Source organism: Pagrus pagrus, assembly GCF_965226575.1.
Source record: "Pagrus pagrus genome assembly, chromosome: 9".
In the NCBI taxonomy this organism is placed as follows: Eukaryota; Metazoa; Chordata; class Actinopteri; order Spariformes; family Sparidae; genus Pagrus; species Pagrus pagrus.
Window position 1 is genome coordinate 16,193,590 of NC_140193.1, and position 24,284 is coordinate 16,217,873.

The 24,284-nt window shown below is 40.7% G+C and overlaps 2 protein-coding genes across 2 annotated transcripts in view; one reads left to right on the forward strand and one right to left on the reverse strand.

Annotated features, from left to right (window-relative positions):
- Positions 1-1,075: 1,075 nt before the first annotated feature.
- On the reverse strand, positions 1,076-7,394 carry slc38a11 (solute carrier family 38 member 11). Its single transcript, XM_084361219.1, has 12 exons — positions 7,170-7,394; positions 6,957-7,077; positions 5,608-5,682; positions 5,383-5,517; positions 4,870-4,935; positions 4,690-4,796; positions 4,530-4,609; positions 4,303-4,373; positions 2,826-2,987; positions 2,627-2,739; positions 2,285-2,416; positions 1,076-2,191 (listed from the first exon to the last, which is right to left on the reverse strand). Exons 1-12 carry the CDS (start codon positions 7,179-7,181, stop codon positions 1,952-1,954), a joined length of 1,314 nt encoding a protein of 437 aa, XP_084217345.1. The 5' UTR covers positions 7,182-7,394; the 3' UTR covers positions 1,076-1,951.
- Positions 7,395-10,710: 3,316 nt separating this feature from the next.
- Positions 10,711-24,284, forward strand: part of scn1laa (sodium channel, voltage-gated, type I-like, alpha) — a 29,899-nt gene continuing 16,325 nt past the window's right edge. Inside the window, exons 1-11 of the mRNA XM_084362342.1 lie at positions 10,711-10,790; positions 17,155-17,465; positions 18,756-18,874; positions 19,048-19,137; positions 19,219-19,347; positions 19,485-19,576; positions 20,464-20,673; positions 21,036-21,099; positions 21,235-21,376; positions 23,188-23,394; positions 23,777-24,046. Coding sequence (XP_084218468.1) covers positions 17,202-17,465; positions 18,756-18,874; positions 19,048-19,137; positions 19,219-19,347; positions 19,485-19,576; positions 20,464-20,673; positions 21,036-21,099; positions 21,235-21,376; positions 23,188-23,394; positions 23,777-24,046 — 1,587 coding nt within the window. The 5' untranslated portion in view covers positions 10,711-10,790; positions 17,155-17,201. The remainder of the gene's footprint in view (positions 10,791-17,154; positions 17,466-18,755; positions 18,875-19,047; positions 19,138-19,218; positions 19,348-19,484; positions 19,577-20,463; positions 20,674-21,035; positions 21,100-21,234; positions 21,377-23,187; positions 23,395-23,776; positions 24,047-24,284) is intronic.

Here is a 24,284-nt window from a genome sequence, read left to right on the forward strand (position 1 = left end):
TGTGAAAGGAAAAAAACATCAGCCTTGTTGTTTTGTACTTCCTTTCAATACATGCTGAATTTGTCTACAGTGACACCTTGTGGCTGCATGTGGAAATGAGCCAGTCCGCTTCTGTCTGGTACACATAATCAAGAATCAACAAATGTTTTTAAAGTATTAAAAATAAAAGTTCTCAATGCAGGAACATGTCTCCTGTGTCTGCTTCACTATTACATATTATCTTATCATATATTATTATTACTCAGTGCTCGTGCATGAATGTAAGAGCAGGACTTCACTGAGGAAGTCGGTTGAGTCAGTTCAGAAAAAAGTGAGAAATGATTTTGTGACGTCTCAGAGCTCAAAGTGGCAGCTTCACAAAGCTTGTTTGATAAAGAATGAATCAACTCTTGAATCTTGATCTGTAAGGTAACCAGTAACTAAAGCTGTCTACTTGGGTAAACTCCCGTACTTCATATTTGTATGGTACTTGAGGTAATGTGCTCAGTTACACCCCCCACCTCACCACAGCAACCATCAAGGCCTGATTCATGGTCAGTGATCAGTTTATCTCACAGCCACGTCTGAAGAAGTATTCAGACCTTTCACTGAAGTAAAAGCACGAACACCACACTGTGAAAATACTCCAGTACAAGTCCTGAGTTGAAACCTCACTAAAGTAAATGTGTAACGTATGTGAGTGTTATCAGTGAAATGTGTTTAGAGAATCAAAAGTAAAAGTACTCATGATGCAGTAAAATGGTCCCCATCAGTGTTTAACTATATAGTGTTTTTAGATTAATATTACTGCTGCATTAATGTGTATGTTTTATCTTACTGCTGTAGATGTTTAAGCTTTAGCTCATTTTAACTACTTTATATACTGTAAAGTAGTTTAATCTACAGCAATGCATCATCATAAAATCGTCATACATTTGTAGCATCATGTGAGAACCATGTATCTCTAAAAAGTCAAGTCTTCATGTTGTCAGATGAACTTTACCACGATGCTTGGGTGATGGGTTTTAAAATAGTTTATTTAGCTTCAGAAGGAGGGTTAGGCACATCTGGAGATATAAGGTTTTCACTGGACAGGAAGGGTATGAACATTTTTAATCTGAAAAGTAACCAGTGACTAAAGCTGTCAGACAAATATAGTGGAGTAGAAGGTACAATATTTGCCTCTGAGATTAAGTGGAGCAGAAGTTTAAAGCTGCATAAGATAGAAATACTCAAGTTAAATACAAGTACATCCAATTTGTACTTCAGTAAATGTATTTCGTTACATTCCACCTCTGTCTCAAAGGTGTTGAGTTCAGGGCCAGTTGAGTTCTTCCACTCCAAACTCAATAAAACATTTCATTGCTTTGTGCACAGGGACACTGTCATGTTGACAGGAGAAAACATCTCCCCCGATCTGTTGCCACAAACTTGGAAACATACTATCTTCCAAAATATCATTGCATTGTGTAACATTAAGATTTCCCTTAATTAAAAACTAATATGAGTAAAGCCTGAAGGAGGGCCAGGTGATATGGTTTGAATACTGCAATATGCTATATATACCTTAATATTTTGAAATCTCCTCAAAAACACTTCATAAATACTACAACTAGACGACAAGATTAAACATCACAAAGTTTTTGACCAAATACCTCCTGACCGATATTGTAGGAGTGACTATTGGTACTTTCACAAAATATAAACACAATGAGATTCTTGATAAATAAGCATCAGTAATGTGGATATAATGACCGAGTGGTTAAAGGCGAGTCTTAAAACAAGTGGGACAGTCTGGTAAGATTAGAAAATGGCATCATTTTACTGTAATGCAGCCTTTAAAACCAGGAAAACACCTCACTTATGTCATATCATGACATAACAATATTGACAATATAAGAAGATAAACAGTACAGTCCCATGTCACAATAGTGATATACAGTAGCAGTTTGAAAATCGGTGGATGTGCATTTCATACAGGTGGTACAGTGGCAGAGACGTTGGCGTCCGAACAGTAGATCATCTCGGCGCCGTGCGAACAGTCTTGGGGGTAGAGGCCGGTCATGATCAAACCGGTGATCATGACAAACAAGCCGATGACTATCAAGACGGCCGAGATCAAGTTTTCACCCTGGTACCAGCGGCCGGTGGAGAGTTTGAGGAAGCACGCGGACGGGATGATGAAGATCAGAGGTGTGGCGCTCAGAACGCCCTGGAGGGCAGAAGAGTACAGCGTACATAATAATTCTTAAAAAATTAAATACAGGTTCTGCTGGTGCCGAGCGGCCGTACTGACATGACTTACATTCAGCTCCAAAACAACTCCCAGACAGTCGAAGGCCAAAGACATCGACGTGCAAACTGCGACTATGAGCAGCGTGATGGCCACGTGTTCAGTTTTTGAAAGATCCCTCTTGCAAATGACGTTGGATAGCACCTGAGAGGATAAACAAACAAAATGAAAATGAATGAATATGTGCGTTTTCAGCAAAAACCAAGAAGATGTATTAGCACTGAAAGCTTCTTTTTGTTTATTTCATTACAAAACCTCAGAAGCTCAAGCCCTTCAAATACCACTCTCCCTCACATGTGTAACCATTTAACTGTTAACCTCTCTGGCTGATGTGCGAGTGAAAGTATCACTTACCTCTCGTGTAACAAAACACTCCAGTGGAAATGTGGTTATTATGCTGAGGCCAAAACAGAAGCGTCCGAATGTCGCCAGGTTATCATTTCTGCAGTAGTTCTCGAATATGTCTCCTGAAAAGTGGGAATATGAGACCACAAAGAGGCATATTTTCATATTACAAAAACAAATTTGAGGGCATGTGGTTCAATACGTCTACCTTGCGTGTAGCCAGTGAAGGTGGTGTAGCCGGCGACAGCGAATGCAGCGCTGATTATTAGCGCAGAGCCGACAGACATGTGCGTGACCCGAGACCAGTTGGCTAGCGTGGGCTGCTCCAGAGAGCCGTAGATCAGAAAGCTGTTGTGGTGGCAGATGAAGGCTAAAGAGACAAACAGGGGCAGAAAATATATTAGAAATAAGGTGGAATGAACCTTTACACACTCGAACAGATGTCTCATTTGTAGTTTTCTTGCTGGATTTGATTTGTTAAACTGAGCGTATCCATCTCTTTTAAGACTGAGAGACTGCCTGTCTAAGCTCTGGCTGATTAACACTGCATTTCCTGAGAGCAGCACATCCCCCGTCTAAATGGCCTCCTGTGCAGCAGTAGTAGCTATTATCATCAAGGCTCTTGATGCAAGGCCATAATTTTCACCACAATGTGCGTAAAGGTGGACTGAACAACACTCACAGACAGTCTCACTCAGGAGGTGATGACAGCAAATATTCTTTGAGATGCTCTGCAGTGATTTAACCCAAAGGCGGAGCAATATTTCAACTAAATGAAATAGGCCCAATCTTCTTACATTGAAGCTTGATTTCACGTCTCATGCTGAACAGGCGACATTGCAAATTGATACTGTGTGTTTCGTATGAAAGGATTCATTTTAATGATATTAATTTAAAGCTGCATTAATCGATCTCTGGTCACAAGGGGGCAGAAAAACTCCAAAACAAGCTGACAGACACCTGACATTTTCTCAATTAAATTTCATACTGATAACATTGTTATGAAGTTTTTGAAAATAATACATGTACAGAGCTTGTTTGACGGGTCCAAAGTGATTGTTTTGTTTATCTCTGTGTAAAATTCTGACAGTTGGTTCCAGCTTGTCAGCCAGTAGTATAACACCGTTGGTATTACGTGGTATCTGTGTTTCGTCAGCGATCAACAGTCTTGGTAGTTGCCAGTTTTTTGTGGTTAAAAAATGTAAAAATGCCTAGCTAGCGTTAGCACTGTGAGGTAGAACAACAAAATGGCAACCACCTGAAGGGGCAGATGATACGGACAACAGCGGTGTTGTAACGTGAATGCAGTGGAACGTCACATTTAGTGGCTGAATGTTTTCAATAACACCTTTAACACTCAACTCTTTTCAGCTCTGTTTTAGTCTCCACCAACTCCACCAGGTCCTTTGTCAGCCCAGTGTGCAGCAGACAGCAGTGAATACACTCTTACACCCCTCCTGGATTGACATACATAACACTGACCTCTCTCACATGCATTTCATTCTCCTTATATCATGTTTTTTTTCATTTTGCTGATTATCTGTCTTCGAATACACAATTCGGGATCTATCATTAAATTGTGCTTTGAGGTAATCTTGGCCTGTATTTCTGTCTGCACTACAAACTTTGTTGTATACCAGCAACACCCTGCTAAATGAGCATCAGCATCGTGAAGACGAACTCACCAAAAGACATTATACCAGCTGCCTGGACTGCATTCCACTTCGCAAAAGCCCACGCATTCTCTGTAGGGACGCTAGAGAATGATGTTCACATTCAGTCATCGAGAAACACAGAAACACATTACTGTGTTTGTATTACAGCATATTAGTGTATATTCATTTGAAGAAAAGAACCCCGCAGTTCATACAGGAACATTTATATTGGCAAATTGCAGAATATTCATTCATACATTTGGGGTCCAAAGGTAGCTGCTTTGATGATTACAATGATGAGGATGGTGAGTGTCAGCACCATTGACAGGAAGGACACCTGGTAACACACATGGACGTTTTACAGGCAGCTTTAAAATCACTAAATGACACTGACAGGTGTGTGGTAATCAGACTTACCTTCCCAAGTCTCTCTATGTTCCGATACAGCGAAAGAGGCAGCGTGAAGGCGACGGTCGAGAGCAAGATCACAAAGTGGCGCTCTGCGAGTATGTGATCTGGTCCAACTGCAGACACAGAACAATATATACTTTAACCAATTCAGGCACACGTGTATAAACTATACTGTATGCAACGTACCTCCTGGTATTCTTTGAAACACTTTGGTCAGTGTGTCGCCAGTTGTGATGTTGTAGCTAATCATAGCTGAGGGAGAAAACAGGTGAAGCATCATTTTAGTATCTGCAGTGTTATTTAGACTTAAAGGTGCAATATGTAAGAACTGGCCACTGCTCAAATTTGTTCTCCGAGCAAATAAGGGGCAGCACGTCACCAGAGTAACTGCTAACTGCTGCTGTCTGTGGCTGCTGTTAACCAGTTAGCCGTGCAGCTAGTGATCCGGACTGGCAGCCACGAGTGGTTTTATGAAAAAAGGGTGGGTTAGAGCTAGCTGCTTAGCATGCTAACTAACATATCTCTGAAACACAATACATACAGTAGACGTCTTTAATGACGTCAAAGCTTTTTTTTTTTTTTTTTAAAGTGTACAACAGAGCAAAAAATACATATAATAGAATAAATACAAATATTTGTCATACAGTCATATAATAACTAACTTTGGATTGAACTACTTGCGTACTTTAAACAACTCACCAATAAATGGATAAAGGAACTGCAGTCCAGATAAAATCAGAAATCCAGGGAGGCCAAACGTGCTCTGCACCAGCGACTGATAACTGTTTGTCCCTGACAGGTTGCCTCCTTTAATTAGTAAGATTATGGAGTAGTCTGCCATGAAATGAAAACATGATGTCATTGATTTGTTCCTCTGATGAATTCATGTTTCCATACTCATGATAACAACTTCAGTATTCCTACCTGTGATGAAGGCAACAACTATCAGAAGCAGAAGGCCCAAGGGGAGCCCTGCCTGGTTCAATGCATACGGTAAACCTGGTTAAAAGAAAAAAGTGAACATAATACATTACTGCAGGTAAAGAATGATTATGATGATGGAAAGTTGGGGGAGGTTTCGTAGTCCACAAAACATTTCTGGAGCTTCACAGCAGAACAGTGTTGCAGCATTCTCCTAAACAACTGAAGTAGATGGGGACTCGTTATAAAACGTAGAATAACAACTGAAAAAAAAACATAAAATGGCTCCATACAGCTCGTCCGGCGTAATCCAAGTCTCCAAAAGCCCAGAGATCCCAAATCAATTTGAAAAGATGTTATTTACACCCTTTTTCGAGAAATCTTCACTGCAGCTGCTGAGCTCAAAGTGTGAGCATGCACTCCATCTGAAGTGAGTGCAGGAGGTCAACTGCACATAGAGGGTGTAAATAGCATCTTTTCCTTGGATTAAGGTGGACACGCTTTACGGAACCATTTTATTATTTTTTGTTGTTGTTGTTTTAACGTTTTAAGGTCCCCGGCTCCTCCAGGCTGCATGTCAAAGTATCCTTGAGCAAGATACCAGATTCCATTTAGGAGAATGCTTCAACGCTGTTTTTTGTTAAAGCTCCAGAAATGTTTTGTGGACTACAAAACTTCACCCAACTTTCCATCAGCATGGGGGTGAGAAAACGATGACTAAAGTTTCATTTTTGGGTGAACTTAACCTTTAAGGGTATATTAATCTCATCTCCAGGAAGCACAAAAGTAAAAGTTATTATGTCTTAACTTAATAAGACATGTCATCTTTGGGTGAACTTTTATGTTTTAACATAAAAGTTAAGACAAGTTCATGTTACAGACAGAAGAAGAAGATACTTTCTTTCTGCATTTGTCGCCCAGATTCAGAAAAAAATTTGAATAATAACAACTTAGTCCTTAAACCTTCTGCTGCTTCTCTGCTCCTTCGTCTTGTTTGTTACTGAATCATGACTGGGGCAGTTTGTGAGGATGAAAGGGTTAAAGGGGAGAAATGGGGGCACCAGGCGCTAGTCATATGATACCGAGGGTTTACTGCTGCAGGGCTTCACTGGTGTGAAAGCTTCAGCTTTCTGCACCAAAATCAGCCACTTATTATTTCACCGAAAATCTGCATCTCAGGATAAAAAGGTTTGACATGCTGAAGTTTACCATCCATATAATCGACTGCATGTAATTGAATTTTAGGGTTTATTTTCTCTCTCTCTCTCTCTCTCTCTCTCTCTCTCTCTCTCTGTGTGTGTGTGTGTGTGTGTGTGTGTGTGTACTGTTTGAATTGTGAAGTGAGTATTTACCTATTATTCCAGATCCTATGATGGAGTTGATGAAATTAAAAGACGCAGATATCATAGAACTTCTCGGCTCTCCTGCTGCATTTTGTGGAGGAATTAATGTGCTCCCTTCTTCATTGTTTAGCTGCAAAATTATAAGTTATTAAAACAACAACAACAACAAAACACTATGAATCTGTGTGTCCTGTTACTACAGCAGCATCAGTTTCGACCTACCTGCTGAGCCATTTTGAACACCTGCTGGTCGCTGGTTCGGTTCCTCTTGTGTCAACGTCTCCTCGGTGTTTTACCCTCACATTTCTACTGTGTGACTGAATTAAAGGAGAAGTTTTGGAGAAGTCTGTCAATTTTATTAAAGCCTCGAAACATCTCAACAGCGCCGCTGATCGGTCATTGGCCTGAACTCAGGGGTTAAATGCGGCCGGAGCTCCGGAGTGCGTAATTTACGCAAGTGGTGTCGTTATTTAAACATTATGATCTCATTGTTGTTTTTTAAAGCTGATTGTTTTTTTTATCTGCACAGCAAACGAGTGAACAGTTGCACACAGAGGACACGTTTATAACATGAAGTCAGAGGAACACCAACAGTCCAAAGTCTGACATGTCGAGTGAGCTTCAGTCGTGCTGATTAAAGGCAAAAATACTGGTGCCAGTAAAGGCGAATATAAATCAGGCAACAGGTTTTAGGCTAATGATGAAAATGCAATATGCATTGTTTTTGTTGCAAGTCTATTTTTAGGCATGAACATGAATTTCATGTTAAGTTAACTCCCCTAAAATGAATTTAAAGGGTCGCTCCACCCAAATTAACCCATTCAAATTCAATTCAATCCAATGTATTTATTTCACCTTGAAAAACCACTGAGGATCTATCTTCATTTACAATGGCGAGGAGATGACCACTTAGTTAACATACAGGATGAATATGTTATTGGAGTAAATGGAGATAGGAAAAATAAAAACAAACAATGAGGTCTGAAGTAGATAATTACCAAATAAATACATTCTGTGAAGGGTTATGTGAGTTCAGAGGGAAAAGGGATGTGATATATGGTGGAAGCACCTGTATTAGAGATTTACAGATGAATATAAAACAAGGTACCTTCTCACAGCCAAAGAGGGCCAGCCTGTCTTTGGCTAGAGGATGCAATGGTGGATGCTACGGGGATCACCAGCTATGAATCTTAGGGCCAAGTGGTTTACAATAAATCATGAAGCAAAGCTAAATAAAAATGATTAAATAAAAGCACTTCTCCCTCGTGGCATGAAATGTCAACTCCATCAACTACAGTGGAGTTGGATTAAATGTAATTTATGGTGCGGCATTCAGACAAATGACATTTGGAAAATTCAGCAACATCAGTGTCATTGTTACTCTGGACAATCAGCATCCGCTCAACACAATGTCCAGTGTTTTCATTAGTTTCTGCTGAGGAAATGACCCCAAAGCTGAGTGGACGAGGGCTGGTGCACACTTTACCCCCGCCTACACTGAGTGAAACCTCTCTACATCACAATATGATGCAAATCAGCACTGATGTAACAAATATGGAGTTTTTGAAAAATATGGCCTTGAATTTCAACACTGAGTCAGGCGTTTCTGTGACTTCTGAGGCCTGGGTTGCACTTTGACACTAATGCCAAAATGGAAACTTTAATGGAAATTAGGAATTAAAGTATTTAAGGATTATATTGTAGAGCCGACTGTTAAACAGACGCCTTTGTTCTGGGACGGAAATGAGAACTGGATCTAAGAATTATAAACTTTTTCATGAAATGTAATCTGTTTAGGTCGGTCACATGTAGCCACTGCAGCAGAGTGAAACAGCTGGGAGGAAATAACTGTTTTGACACTTTTGTAAGCTGGACTTTTCTACACACAATCAGATCAGTGAAGCATTACGTGACAACGTCTAAAGCTGATATCGATGTGAATGGCTCATTTTGTAAAACTGAAACTGTTAAATTTAAAGTCATTTATAGTCATAAGTATTAAATAACACATTTATAAGACGGACATAATGTTGTTGTGAGCAGATTTAAAGCCATTTGAGGTGTTTATTACAGTTTATTACATTACACTACATGACGTTCATTTTCTGTTTATAGACCAGCATCAAGTTATGGATGCTGCTTAAAGGTGCAATATGTAGTTTTGGGGAACTTCATCTTTTATGCCTAAACAAACTAACAAAACAAACTCTCTCTGTTTTCATGACTGAATAAACAAACTGACCTTAAAGGACAACACAGTTTCATACTGTTTTACTTTGTTTATATGTGGCGGACCCTGCCACCTTTCTAGCTTCAAACAGTGTTCTGGGACCTTATTTTCGTCTGAGAACAGCTTGTTTATTCAGTTATGGAAAAAAATCGAAAAAGTTTGTATTTTTAACTCATTAACACTGTAAATCTTAAAATTCTGACTTTGAATTTCTTCTCTAAAATGACGTAGTTCCCCTTTAAGTGTAGTTACAGTTGTTGGCAAATGCATGAATGAGCATGAAACAATGGTAACAACGACAATTACTGTGTCATGAAGTGTTCATATAGGCCTACTGCTTCTAAATGCTAAATAGCTGGGATTGAAATAAAGTATTTTTTGTCATGGTGTATGGTTTCCATACTTCATACTTATAGTATCACATACACATATGCAAATGTTCTGGTAGGTCTACAAAACCACACCTGTTTTCTTAAAATTAGCAGAATTTAATGTTCAAACTTCTGTGTGTCCTACAGGGTATCATTTCCCCTTTTGTTGTTATTCATATAGCACTAATTCAACCTACAGTACATTACTGTTTTTTTTAACAGAGTTTATTTTTGAACTTTGTTTGTACAGTTTTGACAAATCACTGCATGAACGTGATAAATAAACAAATATACAAATAATGCTAATTATAAAACTTAAAAACAGAATAAAAATAATACATGTATATGTACATATATGCATAAACATAAACAATAACAGCTGCATACATAGTTACACATATACACATAGATATAAACAAACAAATGACTGTTTAATCAAACTACTGACATTCAATTCATCTTGTCTCTATAGGCTGCTGTATGTTTATATTGGGTCCGCTCGGTGTGTTTTTCCACTCTGGAAACTTTGTGACAGCCTTTACCCCAAGCTGTGCGCGTCCACCAGGCGGCGCCAGACCCACAGTGAATGTCCTGGCTCACCGTCAGGTCACCTGAGCAACTTTACAAAACACACTTTTACTTATGAGCAGCACATTAAAGACAGGTGCAGACACACGCTGAGGGTGTCGATGCTGCAGGTTGATGTGTTGTTTCCACTCTGACTCTATCACTCCAGGCAGTCAGTGCATCCGGACAAAGAGGCTCCAGTGACCCTTCAAACTCATCCATCCAACCACAACCTGACTCATGGCTGTGGCTTTGGCTTTTACTTTCTGATACGCGCCGGATCGCAAAAAACATCTGCATTCCCGACAATTACGCGCCGATAACGTCCACCGCAATATCATCTCAACAGCCTGTCAGTCTGGCAGCTCTGCGCTCACTTGGTACCCAGGAAACATCCGGAAGCGCAGCAGCAGCAGCAGTGGACTGGACTCTGACTCTGCCGATGGGCGGATGAAGAACACGCTCCCACCCTCTCTCTCTCTCTCTCCCCCTCTGTCTCTGTCCCTCTCTCTCTCTCTCTCTCTCTCTCTCTCGTGGAAATAAACCAGCTCTGCGCTCCGGAGAGGCGTCAAACACCCGCAAACTGACGGACAGCTTTTCTTTTACCAACATTTTGCGCGGACTGAAGCTCTTCCACGTCGTTTTTGTTCACAAGTCCAGGATGGAAAACTGATGGTGAGTTCACAGAAGCTGCCAAAGTTGCATGTGAGTGTTGTTTTTCCATCAGGAACTGGGCTGAAACTGATTGAAAAGGTGGTCTGTTGTTGTGAATGATTCGTGGAAGTGTGAGGAAAAAAAACTTTTAAGTTTTGCTCTTTAAGAATCTATCTATCTATCTATCTATCTATCTATCTCTTCCTCTATCATACTGTTCAATATCATCTGCTATGATAGGAACTGTGTTGAAAGGCCTGTGTGGAAAAAATAGGAAGGAAAAACCCTGATTGATCTCTTGTAGTTCATCTGGACACAGACTAGAGTGCAAATCATGTGCTACAATATATTACAGGAGTTAATGGGCATGCCAGCAATTATCAGCCCACACTCCATCTTAGAGAGGACTTCCTGCCTGCATGACTGTCAACATCTTTATTAGATTGCTGTCAATTAGAGATCAGACCGTCCTTGTTTGCTTTCTATCCAGGCTGTGCAGCTCACACAGTGTGGCCAGGCCCTGGCAGCTTGTACATTAAAAATAAAAAAATAAAAAAAAACAAGGGAAGAAATTAAACGTGGATTTATTGCGGATAGAAATATGTTAGCAGCTTCTTGTTCTGACAACGCCCTGAATGAGGAAGATCTAATCTGGATCCTGTAGTCTGTAAGGGGCAGCAGCAGGCATTAGACGTGAGCACTTAAGAGCTGTGAGTGTGTTGGTCCCTCAGGAGCCCGCAGATACTGAACAGTGATCACTCTGCTCTAAGTTTTATCTGAATGTTGTAAAGTTGAAAGATCTCATATCAGTCCAGTTTATTAATGAAATGCTGATCACTAACTCGGCTCGAGTCGGTGCAGATGCCTTTGTTGGAGCTCAGTTGTAGGCCTGTGGTTGTGGTCAGCGTAAGAGGCAAGGATTGTTCAAAACTGAGCTGGTTAACCCTCACAACTCTGAGCAGTGTCCTGCCGTTTCCGTTTTTCCACTGTGGATTTGTTTAATTATGTTTAATATGTAAGAAGTGGAAAACTCAAATCTGTCTTTGGTGCAGCATAACACAGTTACAGTGTCAGAAAATCACGTGATACATTTCTTGGATTATTAATTTTGGAAAAACAAACTGTGGAGCGCATAACTTAATAGCTTCATGCTTCTGGTTCATAGAAAGCAAGTCAAGTACGGCTGCACAATTAATCGCAAAATATTTGAATGCAATTTTGTAGTGCTGAAGAGATGCTCTGGCCTACACAGCTTGTTCTCCAGATGTAATAAAACATGTTTGTTTGGCACAGACCGGGAGAAATGCCACATCATCATGATTTTACTAGTTTTTAAATGAGAATGAAAGTTGTGATGTAAAATTTAATCATCCATAATATTCATGAATTGTATCACAATCACAATATCTGTCAAAATAACCGCAATATCACTTTTTGACCATATCGTGCAGCCCTAAACTCAGTCGCCACAATAAATGTTAGCTAAGCACAGATTAGATAAAACTTTTAAATGTATCTGTTTCTGTTGCGACTTTGCGTTTGTTTAATTTGAATTTTCTTATTACAATGCTGTGTTCATGCTCTGGTTAAGTGTAGGTACAAAAACTACTTGGTTAGGGTTAGGGAAAAAGTAATGGTTTGCTCTAAAATACCAGCTTTGGTCACCAAAAAACAGCTGGAATCATCCCCATGTGTCCTCATCCAGTGGTGTGACATGAACTGCGGTCGGCCTTTTGGCAGCCCTGGTGCCGTGTAATAAAGCCACCGCCTTCCCCAACTCTCCTGATGTGCCTGGTGGCTCATGAGCATACAATGTGAACGTGATGTGCCACGTTTGGTACACATGTCATGCTTGGACGTATCTCTGGTTTGCAGAAACGTTAACTGCTAACATTACATCCTGGCGCCTGGATGTTCCAGCTTTTTCAAACATTTGCTGGTTCCAGCTTCTTGAATGTCACAATTTGCTTCATTGTTTATGAAGCAAATGAGGAGAAATTTGAAGACTTCCGGCTCTTGGAAATTGTGATGAGCGTTTTTCACAACTTTTGACATTTTGTTGACTACAATAATAATTAAAGAAATAGAACAAATTGATTAATTGTCAACACAATCTGCTAAATCAATAATGAAATATAATCATTAGTGTCGCCCTGTGTCCCTGTAGAGACCCCTTGCTTGTGGGATTCCAGTGAAAGTAACTGGGGACAGAAGTGATAATGCTATTTATTTTCTTTATGTGACAACAACATCATAGTGAAGTACTGTAGGGCTGCAGGGAAGCCGAGGCCCACAAGAGAACATGTTTGTTTGGTACAGACCCCAACAAATGTCACATCACCTTGATTTTGATATGTTTTACCGTAAAAATGAAAATTGTCATGCTAAAATAATCATTCCCACTAATCGTGAACCAATTGGCAGTCACAACATCTGTCATATATAAAATTATATTAATTATATTGTGTTACCGTCACTCCGCTGCAGCCCAGGAAAGAAAGGATCATTTCAAAGCCAGGAAAGAGAGGAGAAATTATTCCTTTAGCAATGACTCATCCAATATACGTATGAGCATGTGCTGTTTTTTTTTTTTGTTTTTTTTTACTGTATATTGCACCACATCTTATTTTTCTATCTAGGTTTACTTGTCTTTGAATGCTTGTGACTTACAGTGAAGTCTGTTTTCAATAATCAGTTTAAAGGTCTGGACAAAATTGTAATATTCTTGATGATCAATTGATCAGCTTGAATAATTTTTTAGGAAAAAAAAGTCAAATTTCTCAGATTCCAGCTTCTTAACTGTGAATATTTTCTGGTGTGGTTATTCCTCTCTGACAGTAAACTGAACTGATAAGCTTATCGATTTATTGAGAAAATAATTAACAGACTAATCAGCAACGGAAATAATGATTGGTGACGCCTACAATATCTTTTCCTTGGAATAGTTTTATTGCCCGAGAGGCAAAGGAAGCCGGGAAGTAATACGCCACAATGTGTTTACAACCCATCTGCTTCCTCGTCTAAGTGATGAGAACCATTTGAGGTCAAGGAATTTTAGCTTTGAAATGCACATTAAATATTCAAGGTGAGCTCCTGTTGGACACTGTGTGAGTGTTTATCATACGTACATGTGTGCGACTCAGGAGGCCTAAGGTCAGTCATCACTTAAAGCTCGTCAACAAACGAACGTGTCGACATTCTGTTCCAGTGAGAGTCGAGGGAAACAAACGTAACCGTTTTAAGGTTGGTCAGCGCAAGGTCATGATGCCGACAGGTTGCAGATAAAATGAAGTGGGCCTATTTGAAGCTCGGACGTGGCGCCTCGTATCTCAAGTTGTGTGCAATGAGTTGGGAACGGATTGACAGGATGATGCATACCTCTTTAAAGGTTAGTCACTGCAGGTTGACCTTGATGGGTGAACATCGGATCAAGGTTTATATTGTGTTTTCAGATCAGATAGTTCAGAAGCTTGTGTTTCTGTTGTTCCAGACTCTACTAGGCTTCTTGAAATACTTAAACTTACTGTGAGTGACTGTTGTCTTTTAAGATCATCGCACATCAGAGACACTTGATACAGAAGAAAACTACGGGCTCAGTTCTTACTGTACTATAGATTATGTAAACACTATGTAGTGCACTGGAACAAAAACCCACATGTTTTCCTGGAAGCTAGGAGGGTGTATACACAGATGTAGCACATTTATTGAAACGATTCACTCATTAAGCTACAGCACAGCAGAGCAGAGCAGTTCCACCATAAACAACGGCATCCATTAAAGTGTTTGAAGCTCGCTGCACCACTTACCAAAACCCATGCAGAGCCAGTAAAATGTATCCGATGAAAATACAGTCACTTCCTGAAAAACATTAACCAGTGTTCATGTTGAATATGAGTGGAAATTATATGGAAAACCGGTCGTAAGTGGTTCACTTGTGAAATGTGTTGGAGCTGGGTTTTGGCCTATGGACACGGATACATGTAATTTAAAGGAGAAGTTCGCTAAAAAAATAACTTTAGGCATTATCTACTCACCTCCATGCCAAGGGAAAGTTGTAAAAAATCTTGTCGTCCAAACATTTCTGGAGCTTCACAGCCAAACAGGGTTGCAGCATTCTCTTGAACAACTGAAGTAGATGGGGACTTGTTTTAAAATGTAAAAAAAAAAAAACGACTAGAAAAAATTCAGTGTAATCGGAGATCCCAAATTGATTTGAAATTACCTTATTCACACCCTTCTTTGGCCAAAATCTTCACTGTAGCCGCCAAGCTAAAACCACACCCCATCTGAAGCAGGTGCATGATCTCAACCGTGCATTGAGTTTGTAAGTAACATCTTTTCAAATCAATTTGAGATCTCCAGGCTTCAAGGGACATGGATTACGCCGTATATGTTGTATGGAGTCATTTTATGTCTTTTGGGGGGTTGTTTTTCTACGTTATAAAATAAGGCCTCATCTACTTCAGTTGTTAAGTGGAGTGCTGCTATGCTGTTTTGCTGTGAAGCTTCAGAAATGTTTTGCGGACGACGAAACTTTACCCAACTTTCCATCAGAACGAGGGTGAGTAGATAATAGCTGAATTTTAATTTGTTGGTTGAACTTTTCCTTTAAAGTGTGTATAAAGGAGAAGCCAGCCTCTCTGGTCGTTCTATGTCTATATACTTTCGCTTTTATAGAGCATTTTGCCTTATAATTTAAATGAAATGCTTTGACATCATCTGTCAAATCACATAAGTCAGTGTATTAAAGGACACATACTCATTTTCAGGTTCATAATTTTATTTTGGGTTACTACTAGAATAGGTTTACATGCTTTAGTGCTCGAAAAACACATCAGTTTACTCATACTGTCCAGTGCTGCAGCTCCGTACTCCCCCTCTGAAACGCTCTGTTTTAGCTCCTGTCTCTTTAAGGCCACCCCTTCTGAATACTCAGTCTGCTCTGATTGGTCAGCTCACACACGCCTGAGCCAGCAACACTCACCATAACTTCACTACTACCTTAAATATAGGCATAAATGATCAAATGTGTGACACGGTGACGTAGTGTGACGTCAAGAAGTCGCGGAATTAAAGGCGGGACTACTGACGAGGCGTTTTAGGAGCAATGTTTTCAGTGGGAGAAAAGAGCTTCCATTCGGGCGGACTTTGGGCTTTTTAACTTTCAAGACCTCTTACATGCATAAGAACCTACAACACACTGAAGGAAAGGAAAAAAACTGAAAAAGCATAATAGGTCTCCTTTAAGCACTCTATTCAAGTACATGTGAAGTCACTGAAAGCAATTTGGCATTATCAGCTCTATTTATCAGCTATTATTTAATCATCGGAATAACAAATAATGATATTAATTTCCTATTATCAGGCTGATATATCGTGGGACCCTGACATGGATATGATGAATAATAAAGCAAGATGTTAATATTTATAACCAACAGTTTGTACTTGCAGAGGCTCGTGTGCTACATTTCACCAGTTCAGCAATTCACTGGTCGGTCATCTTTCTGTCTCTAGCTGTCGGCACCACTGATGCACGTGTGCGAATGACTGTCTGTCTGTGCAAATCAAACAGGGAATAGTTCAACAGCCGGAGGCAATTTTACTGCTGTGTATTTGTAGTATCTAGTACATAAGATATACTTTATTTTACTGACGTTTAAACCAGTACAGTTTTATCTTCTGTGTCATTCCTCAGATGAAGTCAGAGCTTGTATATTTAGTTGGACCTTCCCCCTGTTGTTGCAATTACATCACGCATGTATAACCCCGTGCTGTGGGCAGTTGATTGACCAGTGTGTTTGTGATTGATTTCTTGCATCACAGCGTGTGGAAGTATTCTATTACACTATTACATTCAGACCGGGCAAAAGCTCTCAGTGGTAGGGCAGTGCAGCCTGTAGTGCATTCATATTTAATACTGCATAGGTCTGCCTAACACATCATACCAGTCAGGCCTATTAGCAGGATGAATCCTTTCCTCCCACCGCTCTGTCTCAGGCTCCGAGGGGGGAAAGTGGACTCTTTTCATTTTGAGGGATGGAGGAGAGGAGCAAGAATCTCACCTGGAATTGATCATTGTCACGTCAAATCTTAATTTTATCTACAGAAGAGCAGATAATTAGATCTAATTTTACCAGAGCTGGCAGGAATTTATGTGCATGACAGCCATCTTGAGGCTCATTATAGCCTGCCACTTCCTGAGATGATGATCTCTGGCTAAAGAACAGAACCACACCCACCTTCCTCTCCTCTCGTCAAAAGCAGCTCTAATCTGCTGCTTGAAGCACTTTAATTATTTGTTTCCAATAAAGTTATATTTCATGGAAGATATGACTCATCTTCTTAAGGAGCTGTCCACCTCTAATCATCTGCTCTGCCCCCTCAGGCCCTTCTCATGTTGGAGGCTAGCTGTTAAAGGTGCAGGATGAAAAGATGGCACAGCTGCTTGTACCACCAGGTCCAGACAGCTTCCGCCCGTTTAGCCGTGAGTCCCTCAAAGCCATCGAGACACGCATCGCTGAGGAGAAGAGCAAGAAGCCCAAGGGAGAGAAGAAAAAACGCAATGACGAGAATCAACCCAAGCCCAGCCGTGACCTGGCTGCGGGCACATCGCTCCCTCTTATGTATGGGGATGTTCCTAAAGCAATGGTGGCGACACCGCTGGAGGACCTGGATCCATACTACTCCAATCAGGAAGTAGGTTTGCATGAAGGCTCAAGTATGATAGTGTTTGAAACATCATGAAAAATGTCTATGGCAGCAGGGTTGGGTAGTAACATTACAATAAATGAGTTACTATAAATTGTGAAATAAGATTATAGTTACATTGTTGAGGATTACTTGATTATATCTTCAAAACACAGATTTATGAACCTTCTTTTCATGATAACTGCTATAAAATATCTATTCTACTCTAAAGTAGATGTAACACAAAGGAAACAAACACAGTTGCTTTTTTTAAAAACTCTTGTGTCTTAAAAAATGACTTTGTAACCTCTTAATTTTAGTTAAAAACAGGAAAATGAAAAAAAAAAATGATTCAACTATGAACCAATGAACTAACATTATCAACAGAGTGTGTTGACGATGTCAAAGCTGTCCAAGTATTTTCTGAGATATCCACTGAAGTTAGCATGCTAACCAGCAAGCCCCCGATCTGTTTGGTTTCGTAATACCTCTTTGTAGCCCATAGTTTCAGGTGGGCGATGTAGGCGTGCAGCCAGGTCACCACTTAGTCTAATAAGTAAACAAAACAAACTCACAAAATGTCAATGAAAAAAATATTTTTACACATTTTAAAGGAGACATTAAACTTACAATGCTGTACTGAGTGCTCTCCCCAGGCAGCTTAACAACCATTCACACCTGGGCTCGCCTAACCTCAGAAACCCACATGAAGGCTGGTTTTGACCCACAAGTGGCCCTAACGACTCTGAAACTCAGAGCTCACATGTGTCCTTAACGACTCTGTAATGACACCCCCACACAGGGTTTAAAAGCCTGCCAGCTCCCCTCCAGTTAATTAGAACTGAAGAAGCCTCTTGGATGAGAGGTGAAACGTCTCCAAGAAACTGAAACGAGTCCAGATGCCTACGATACAGCGCCTAGATTTACCATGAGCTGGATGACTGAGAACTTTCATCGACATATTAAACATGTTATTTTGGGTAATCTTAGTAAAGCAATCTTACCGAGCCCTGCATGCTTGGCAGGTATTATTAGTGGTTTCTCAAAGAGGCTGGAGGAGAGTTGATCTGAAATGTGGACAGGAAGTGAAGAAGATTTATAAGCGGTTTATTATATTGGCTATACACAAAATGTGATTAGGTATGATGCATGTTTGCTGTAACTCGTGGGGCTAAAGTACATTTTGATTGTAGTAACACCATTAAACTATCATTTATTAGTTTAAAACTAGAATGAGATATTGCAAGTCAGCCAAATGGAAATAAAAGTATTTTATATATGTCTTGTCTTTTCTGTCAGACTTTCATAGTAGTAAACAAAGGAAATTTCATCTATCGCTTCAACGCCAAGCCTGCCTTGTACCTCCTGAGCCCCTTCAACCTAATCAGAAGAATATCAATTAAGATTTTGGTACACTCATATCCTTTTCGACAAGATACTCATCTGATAAGAATGAATCGCGTTTATGTCGCGCTGAATCTATGATTACTTTGCTGTGTGCACGAAGGGTGAATTGTTTACATTGCTACCGTGCTTCAGATATGATGAATTAAAAACAAACAAGCGTTCTTTCCTTGACGACTGCCTGCACATTGTTCAGTCTGGTGATCATGTGCACTATCCTCGCCAACTGTGTACTTATGACACAGAGTGGACAGAATTCCTGGGCCAAGTATGCAGAGTAAGTTTCCCGCGAACTACACACTGAATCGCACGGTTGGTGAAAATGCACTTTGGTTTAACTTCATTTTTTTTCCAACAGGTACACATTCACTGGAATCTATACGTTTGAATCCCTCATTAAAATTTTAGCTCGAGGGTTCTGCATAGGGAAGTTCACTTTTCTGAGAGATCCGTGGAACTGGCTGGATTTCAGTGTCATTGTCATGGCGTAAGTACTTGCCACATGCTCTGTAAATCACGTTACACCTTGGAGTAAGTAAGTATGGAGTATTGTTGGCTTCAGTGTATGCTACATGAATTGTTGTCTCAGTCATTATTCAATAATAATTCCAAGTTTCTCTGCAGGTATGTAACAGAGTTTGTAGACCTAGGCAACCTTTCAGTTCTTCGCACATTCAGAGTGCTGAGGGCTTTGAAAGCTATCTCAGTTATCCCAGGTAAGAAGCAGGAGCTTGTGCACGTTAGTTACTCTCTTACACAATTTTCCCCCCTGCTGTGCCTAAACCTCGCTCTCCTCCAATCACCTCCCCTCATGCAACTGTCATGACATGTATGCACAAAAATGTAATCAAAATGGGACGTTTCTTCTTGTATTTCAAGTGTTTGCTATTAAAACCTCTGAAAGGTCTTTATCTCTTAGCTTAGATGATTGTGGAGATTGTGGTATTACTGTAACATTGGACATGTCTGATAAACTGCCTTAAAGGGTAACTCCACCAGTTATACACATTAAAGTATGTTTACAGGTCTTGGGGAATAATACTACCTCATATGTGAAAAAAGTAGTATAAAGCCTTTTGTGGCTCCAGAGGAAGCTGCGTGTAATCTGATAAATTGCCTCCAGTGATGTCACTCAGTAGCTAAATTGCATTGTGGGTAATGTAGGATCTAGTTTTGAAAAGCAGTCCACTGGTCGAGCATTTCACTCTGCAATGCAGTTTAAAAACAACTGATCAGGATCAATACAGCATAACCAGAGATGTTGCTTTTTTTGCCACATATTCTTCTTTCTTTTTAAAACTTGGTGCCTACAATACCCACAATGCAATTTATCCACAAATTATGAGATTACATGCAGTTTCCTCTGGAGCCACAAAAGGCTTCGTACAACTTTTTTCCAGTACTCTCAAAGACCTGTAAACACACTTTAATGTGACAAATTGGTGGAGTGATGACACTTGAGGCAGTTCAGCATAAGGCGTTTGAAGTTCTACCAGATCCCATCTCAGTTTAGATGATCGAGCATAACACGCCTGAATCTCAGTGAATGCTAGATAGTATCAATAATTGACTACTTATTAACAAGTGACACTGTATCTGGCAGGACTGAAAACCATCGTTGGCGCTCTGTTCCAGTCGGTGAAGAAGCTTGCCGATGTGATGATCCTCACCATCTTCTGCTTGAGCGTCTTCGCCCTCATAGGACTGCAACTGTTCATGGGCCATCTGAAGCAAAAGTGTATACGGTTTCCAAATGGCACTGGAGTAGGCAATGAAAAAGACATCAACTGGACTGAGCTTGTACTCAATAAGAGTGAGTATTTAATTTTCCTCATTTCTAGTTTGAGTAGGACACAACAAAAACACACAAAAACAGAGCTTATTAAAGTTGTTACTTATATAACGGAAGAATCGGACCTTCTGTGATCAGTTGTGGTTATATTCTTAACATTGTTTATATTTTACCCACTTACTGTATATGAGCAATCCAAGATTCACAAAGAGATGATTTGTTGGAGCGCTTTTGTACTGTACCGCATCAGTTTATAGAGATGTATATTATTATATTAGAATTTAGTGTCTATCATGGGCTTGTTTGCAACCACAGCTGACAACCACAGTCCTCACCAGAGAAAATAAATTTTTTTTTTATGATTTTCCATCTTTCCCCATCAGGTAATATTTATTACCTCTCAGGCAAACGAGATCCTTTGCTTTGTGGAACCGGCCATGGAGCTGGGTAAGTTAATTCCAGCTACCAGGAGACTGGATACAAAATAGAGTTAATGTTCTCCTTGATTCTGCATTAACGTAATGCATGAATCGGCAGCAGTGTGATTCCTTCTGAGCTTCACGGACTCTCTGTTTGTTGCAGGATGTGTCCAGAGGGCTACAGCTGCCAGAAAGCAGGAAAAAATCCAGACTATGGTTACACCAGCTTTGACTCATTTGGTTGGGCCTTCCTCTCTCTGTTTAGACTGATGACACAGGATTACTGGGAAAACCTTTACCAGCAGGTAGGCAGCAGAGTATGAAAGACTGGAAGATCTTTTTCTGGCCATATAATACATTTAAACTATTTTTTTGATCAAGCTGCAAGAATATCAGTCACTAAACGTTTTACATTGTAGTAGTAGCACATAGTAATAATTTATCAACAATTTAATATTGTTTAATGACTGTGGATAACGTCAGTGCTAGCTGCTCCAGCTGGCAACATCAAGGTTCTCCAACAGGCTAATATCAGTTAGCCTCTCCAGCTGGCTAACATCAGTGTTCTCAGTTGGCCTCTTGTCTTCTCCAAGAGGCCAACATCGGTCTTAGCTTGTCCTAGAGGCTGACATCAGTGTTATGTTAGAGTTAGCCTGTTGTTCAAGCTAAGTGTTAGCTTCTTGAGTAGGCTAACCTCGGTGTTAGCTTCTCCAACAGGCTAATATCAGTTAGCCTCTCCAGCTGGCTAACATCAGTGTTCTCAGTTGGCCTCTTGTCTTCTCCAAGAGGCCAACATCGGTCTTAGCTTGTCCTAGAGGCTGACATCGGTGTTATGTTAGAGTTAGCCTGTTGTTCAAGCTAAGTGTTAGCTTCTTGAGTAGGCTAACCTCGGTGTTAGCTTCTCCAACAGGCTAATATCAGTGGTAGCTTCTCCAACAAGCTAACGTCGACGTTAGCTTTTCCAACAGGCTAACGTCAGTGGTAGCTTCTCCGGCAGGCTAATGTCAGTGTTAGCATCTACAACAGGCTGACGTCAATGTTAGCTTCTCCAACAGGCTAACATCAGTATTAGCTTCTCCAACAGGCTAATGTCAGTGTGAGCTTCTCCAACAGTTTGAGTAGCCTTGTGGCTGTTACTTTGAATTCAGGACAGAAAATCTTAAAAGTCATCCAAAGCTGAACTAAAATAGGTTTTTGGACTTAGGAAGTTTCTATGTTATGAGGCCTGACTGCTTGGGCTGGAAACTAGGAAGAGTGTGGATCCATGGCAGGGAAGCAGAGCTGACAAGACGAGGGGCTCGGTAGAGGGGTTTGAACTAGAGTAGACAGGACTGCAGGGGAAACAGACGGGGGTAGGCAGGGGCAATAACTGATGCTGTGATGTGAATAAAACTGCTCAAAGCATGAACCAAGTGGTGCAAAGGCTACGATCTGGCAGAGTGGGAGCAGTAGCAGGGCTTAGTATCAGTGGATATGTTGATCATAGAGATGAGGTGCAGCTGGTGTGGCTCTGCTCTGACTCCAGCACACCTGTTTCCACTCACACAATCACTCGGGGAGTGGCAGCAGGTCAAGGAGGCAGCGGATCATGACAACAATGCTGCTACTAAAAGTGTTCAAACAAACCTCTGAATGAAGTGCAGGTGCATCTTGGTCAGAAAGAACAAAGATGAGTCCCTCTGTGACCCGGGCAAACACAACTTCAATGGCCCTAAAGGCAAATAGGTGTCTATTGAATAGGCCGCCGCATATCGTGAAGCAAACAGTAGACAAAGGTCCCATGTGCAAATCTTTTTTGTACCATGTGTAGTTAGGTTGCTTTACCTGTTTTGGGACTATCAACAAGCTCAATATGTCAACGTCTCTTTGTCATGATACGGAACAGAGATAGTATACCTTTCTTTGTCATGTTTTTCTTTCTCTACTACACACTACTTCTACCTGATAGACAACCATATCCAATCATGAGCTGACAATATGGCGCGTGAATCTGCGCAGCAAACTCGTCACAACACAGTTACCGAGTGGTAAATGAAAAAGTAATGGGAATAAGAAACAAAAACGAATTAGTACATGAAGCAATAACCATAAGTCTTTTTTTGGTTTTTACTTCCAGACGTTGCGGGCTTCAGGGAAGACCTACATGATCTTCTTTGTGCTGGTGATTTTCCTCGGTTCCTTCTACCTGATCAACCTGATCCTGGCTGTAGTAGCTATGGCCTACGAGGAGCAGTGCCAGGCCACCATAAAGGAGGCGAAGGAGAAGGAGGAGGAGTTTCAGGCCATTCTGGAGCAGCTGAAACGGCAACAAGGGGACGCTCAGGTAAATCCTCTTGTAACGCGACGTCACGTCATCGCTCGACAGGTTTCAACTGAATAACATAAAGCCGGGGCGCGTTTAGTTTTCGGTGCTAGAAATTAGATTGTGGTTCAGAAACAGGGTTGAGGGGTAAAGGTTGCTTCCTAGTAAATTAATTAAGTTTCAGCTACATACGAGATAAGTGATTATGAGTCTGCGTTATGATGTTTACATGGAACAAACATCAAACCACAGTCCCGATCGCTCGTTTAAGGACTCAGTTTCTGAGTGCATTTCTCTGTGGTTCCCAAATTCCTCCAGTTGACGACCTCACTGAACAATATAAAAATCAAAAAAGATTTTCGTCCAGCTGTTTATCCCCATTGTCCTATCTCTCCTCTTCCAGGCGTTGGCAACCGCAGCCGCTGCAGAGGGCGGGGAGCCCGGTAATAAAGTCCCTGGCACGGAGAGCTCCTCTGACGCCTCCAAGCTGAGCTCCAAAAGTGCCAAAGAGAGACGCAACAGGCGAAGGAAAAGAAAGGAGGAAAAGGGCAAAGGGGCTGATGAGCAGTTTCCTAAATCCGAGTCACATGACAGTATGAAGAAAGGTCCCTGCCGCTTCTCTGTGGACGCAAACCTGCTCACCTACGACATGAAATGCTCGTCCGCACATCAGGTTCAGTACGATCTGTCAGTATGTCTATGAGAACAGTGAAAATCTGCTACCGCTAGAGTGTTGCCCTGATTTCAGCTTATTATATCTCAACTCTAAAGCTCCCTTTCTACCTGCTATTACAATGACATTTTCATTATTATTGATATCATCATCATCATCATCATCATCGTCAGCAACACCATCTTCTTCTATTTCTTCTTTGCCTTCATCAGCCTCTTAAAATCTTGTCATTGTCGAT

Coding starts and splice junctions, on each gene's coding strand:
- slc38a11 (XM_084361219.1), bottom strand. Junction 4,797..4,869: donor GTTTCAAAGAATACCAGGAG/GTACGTTGCATA, acceptor CTGTGTCTGCAG/TTGGACCAGATCACATACTC. Junction 2,988..4,302: donor AGCTGGTATAATGTCTTTTG/GTGAGTTCGTCT, acceptor TTGTCTCTTTAG/CCTTCATCTGCCACCACAAC.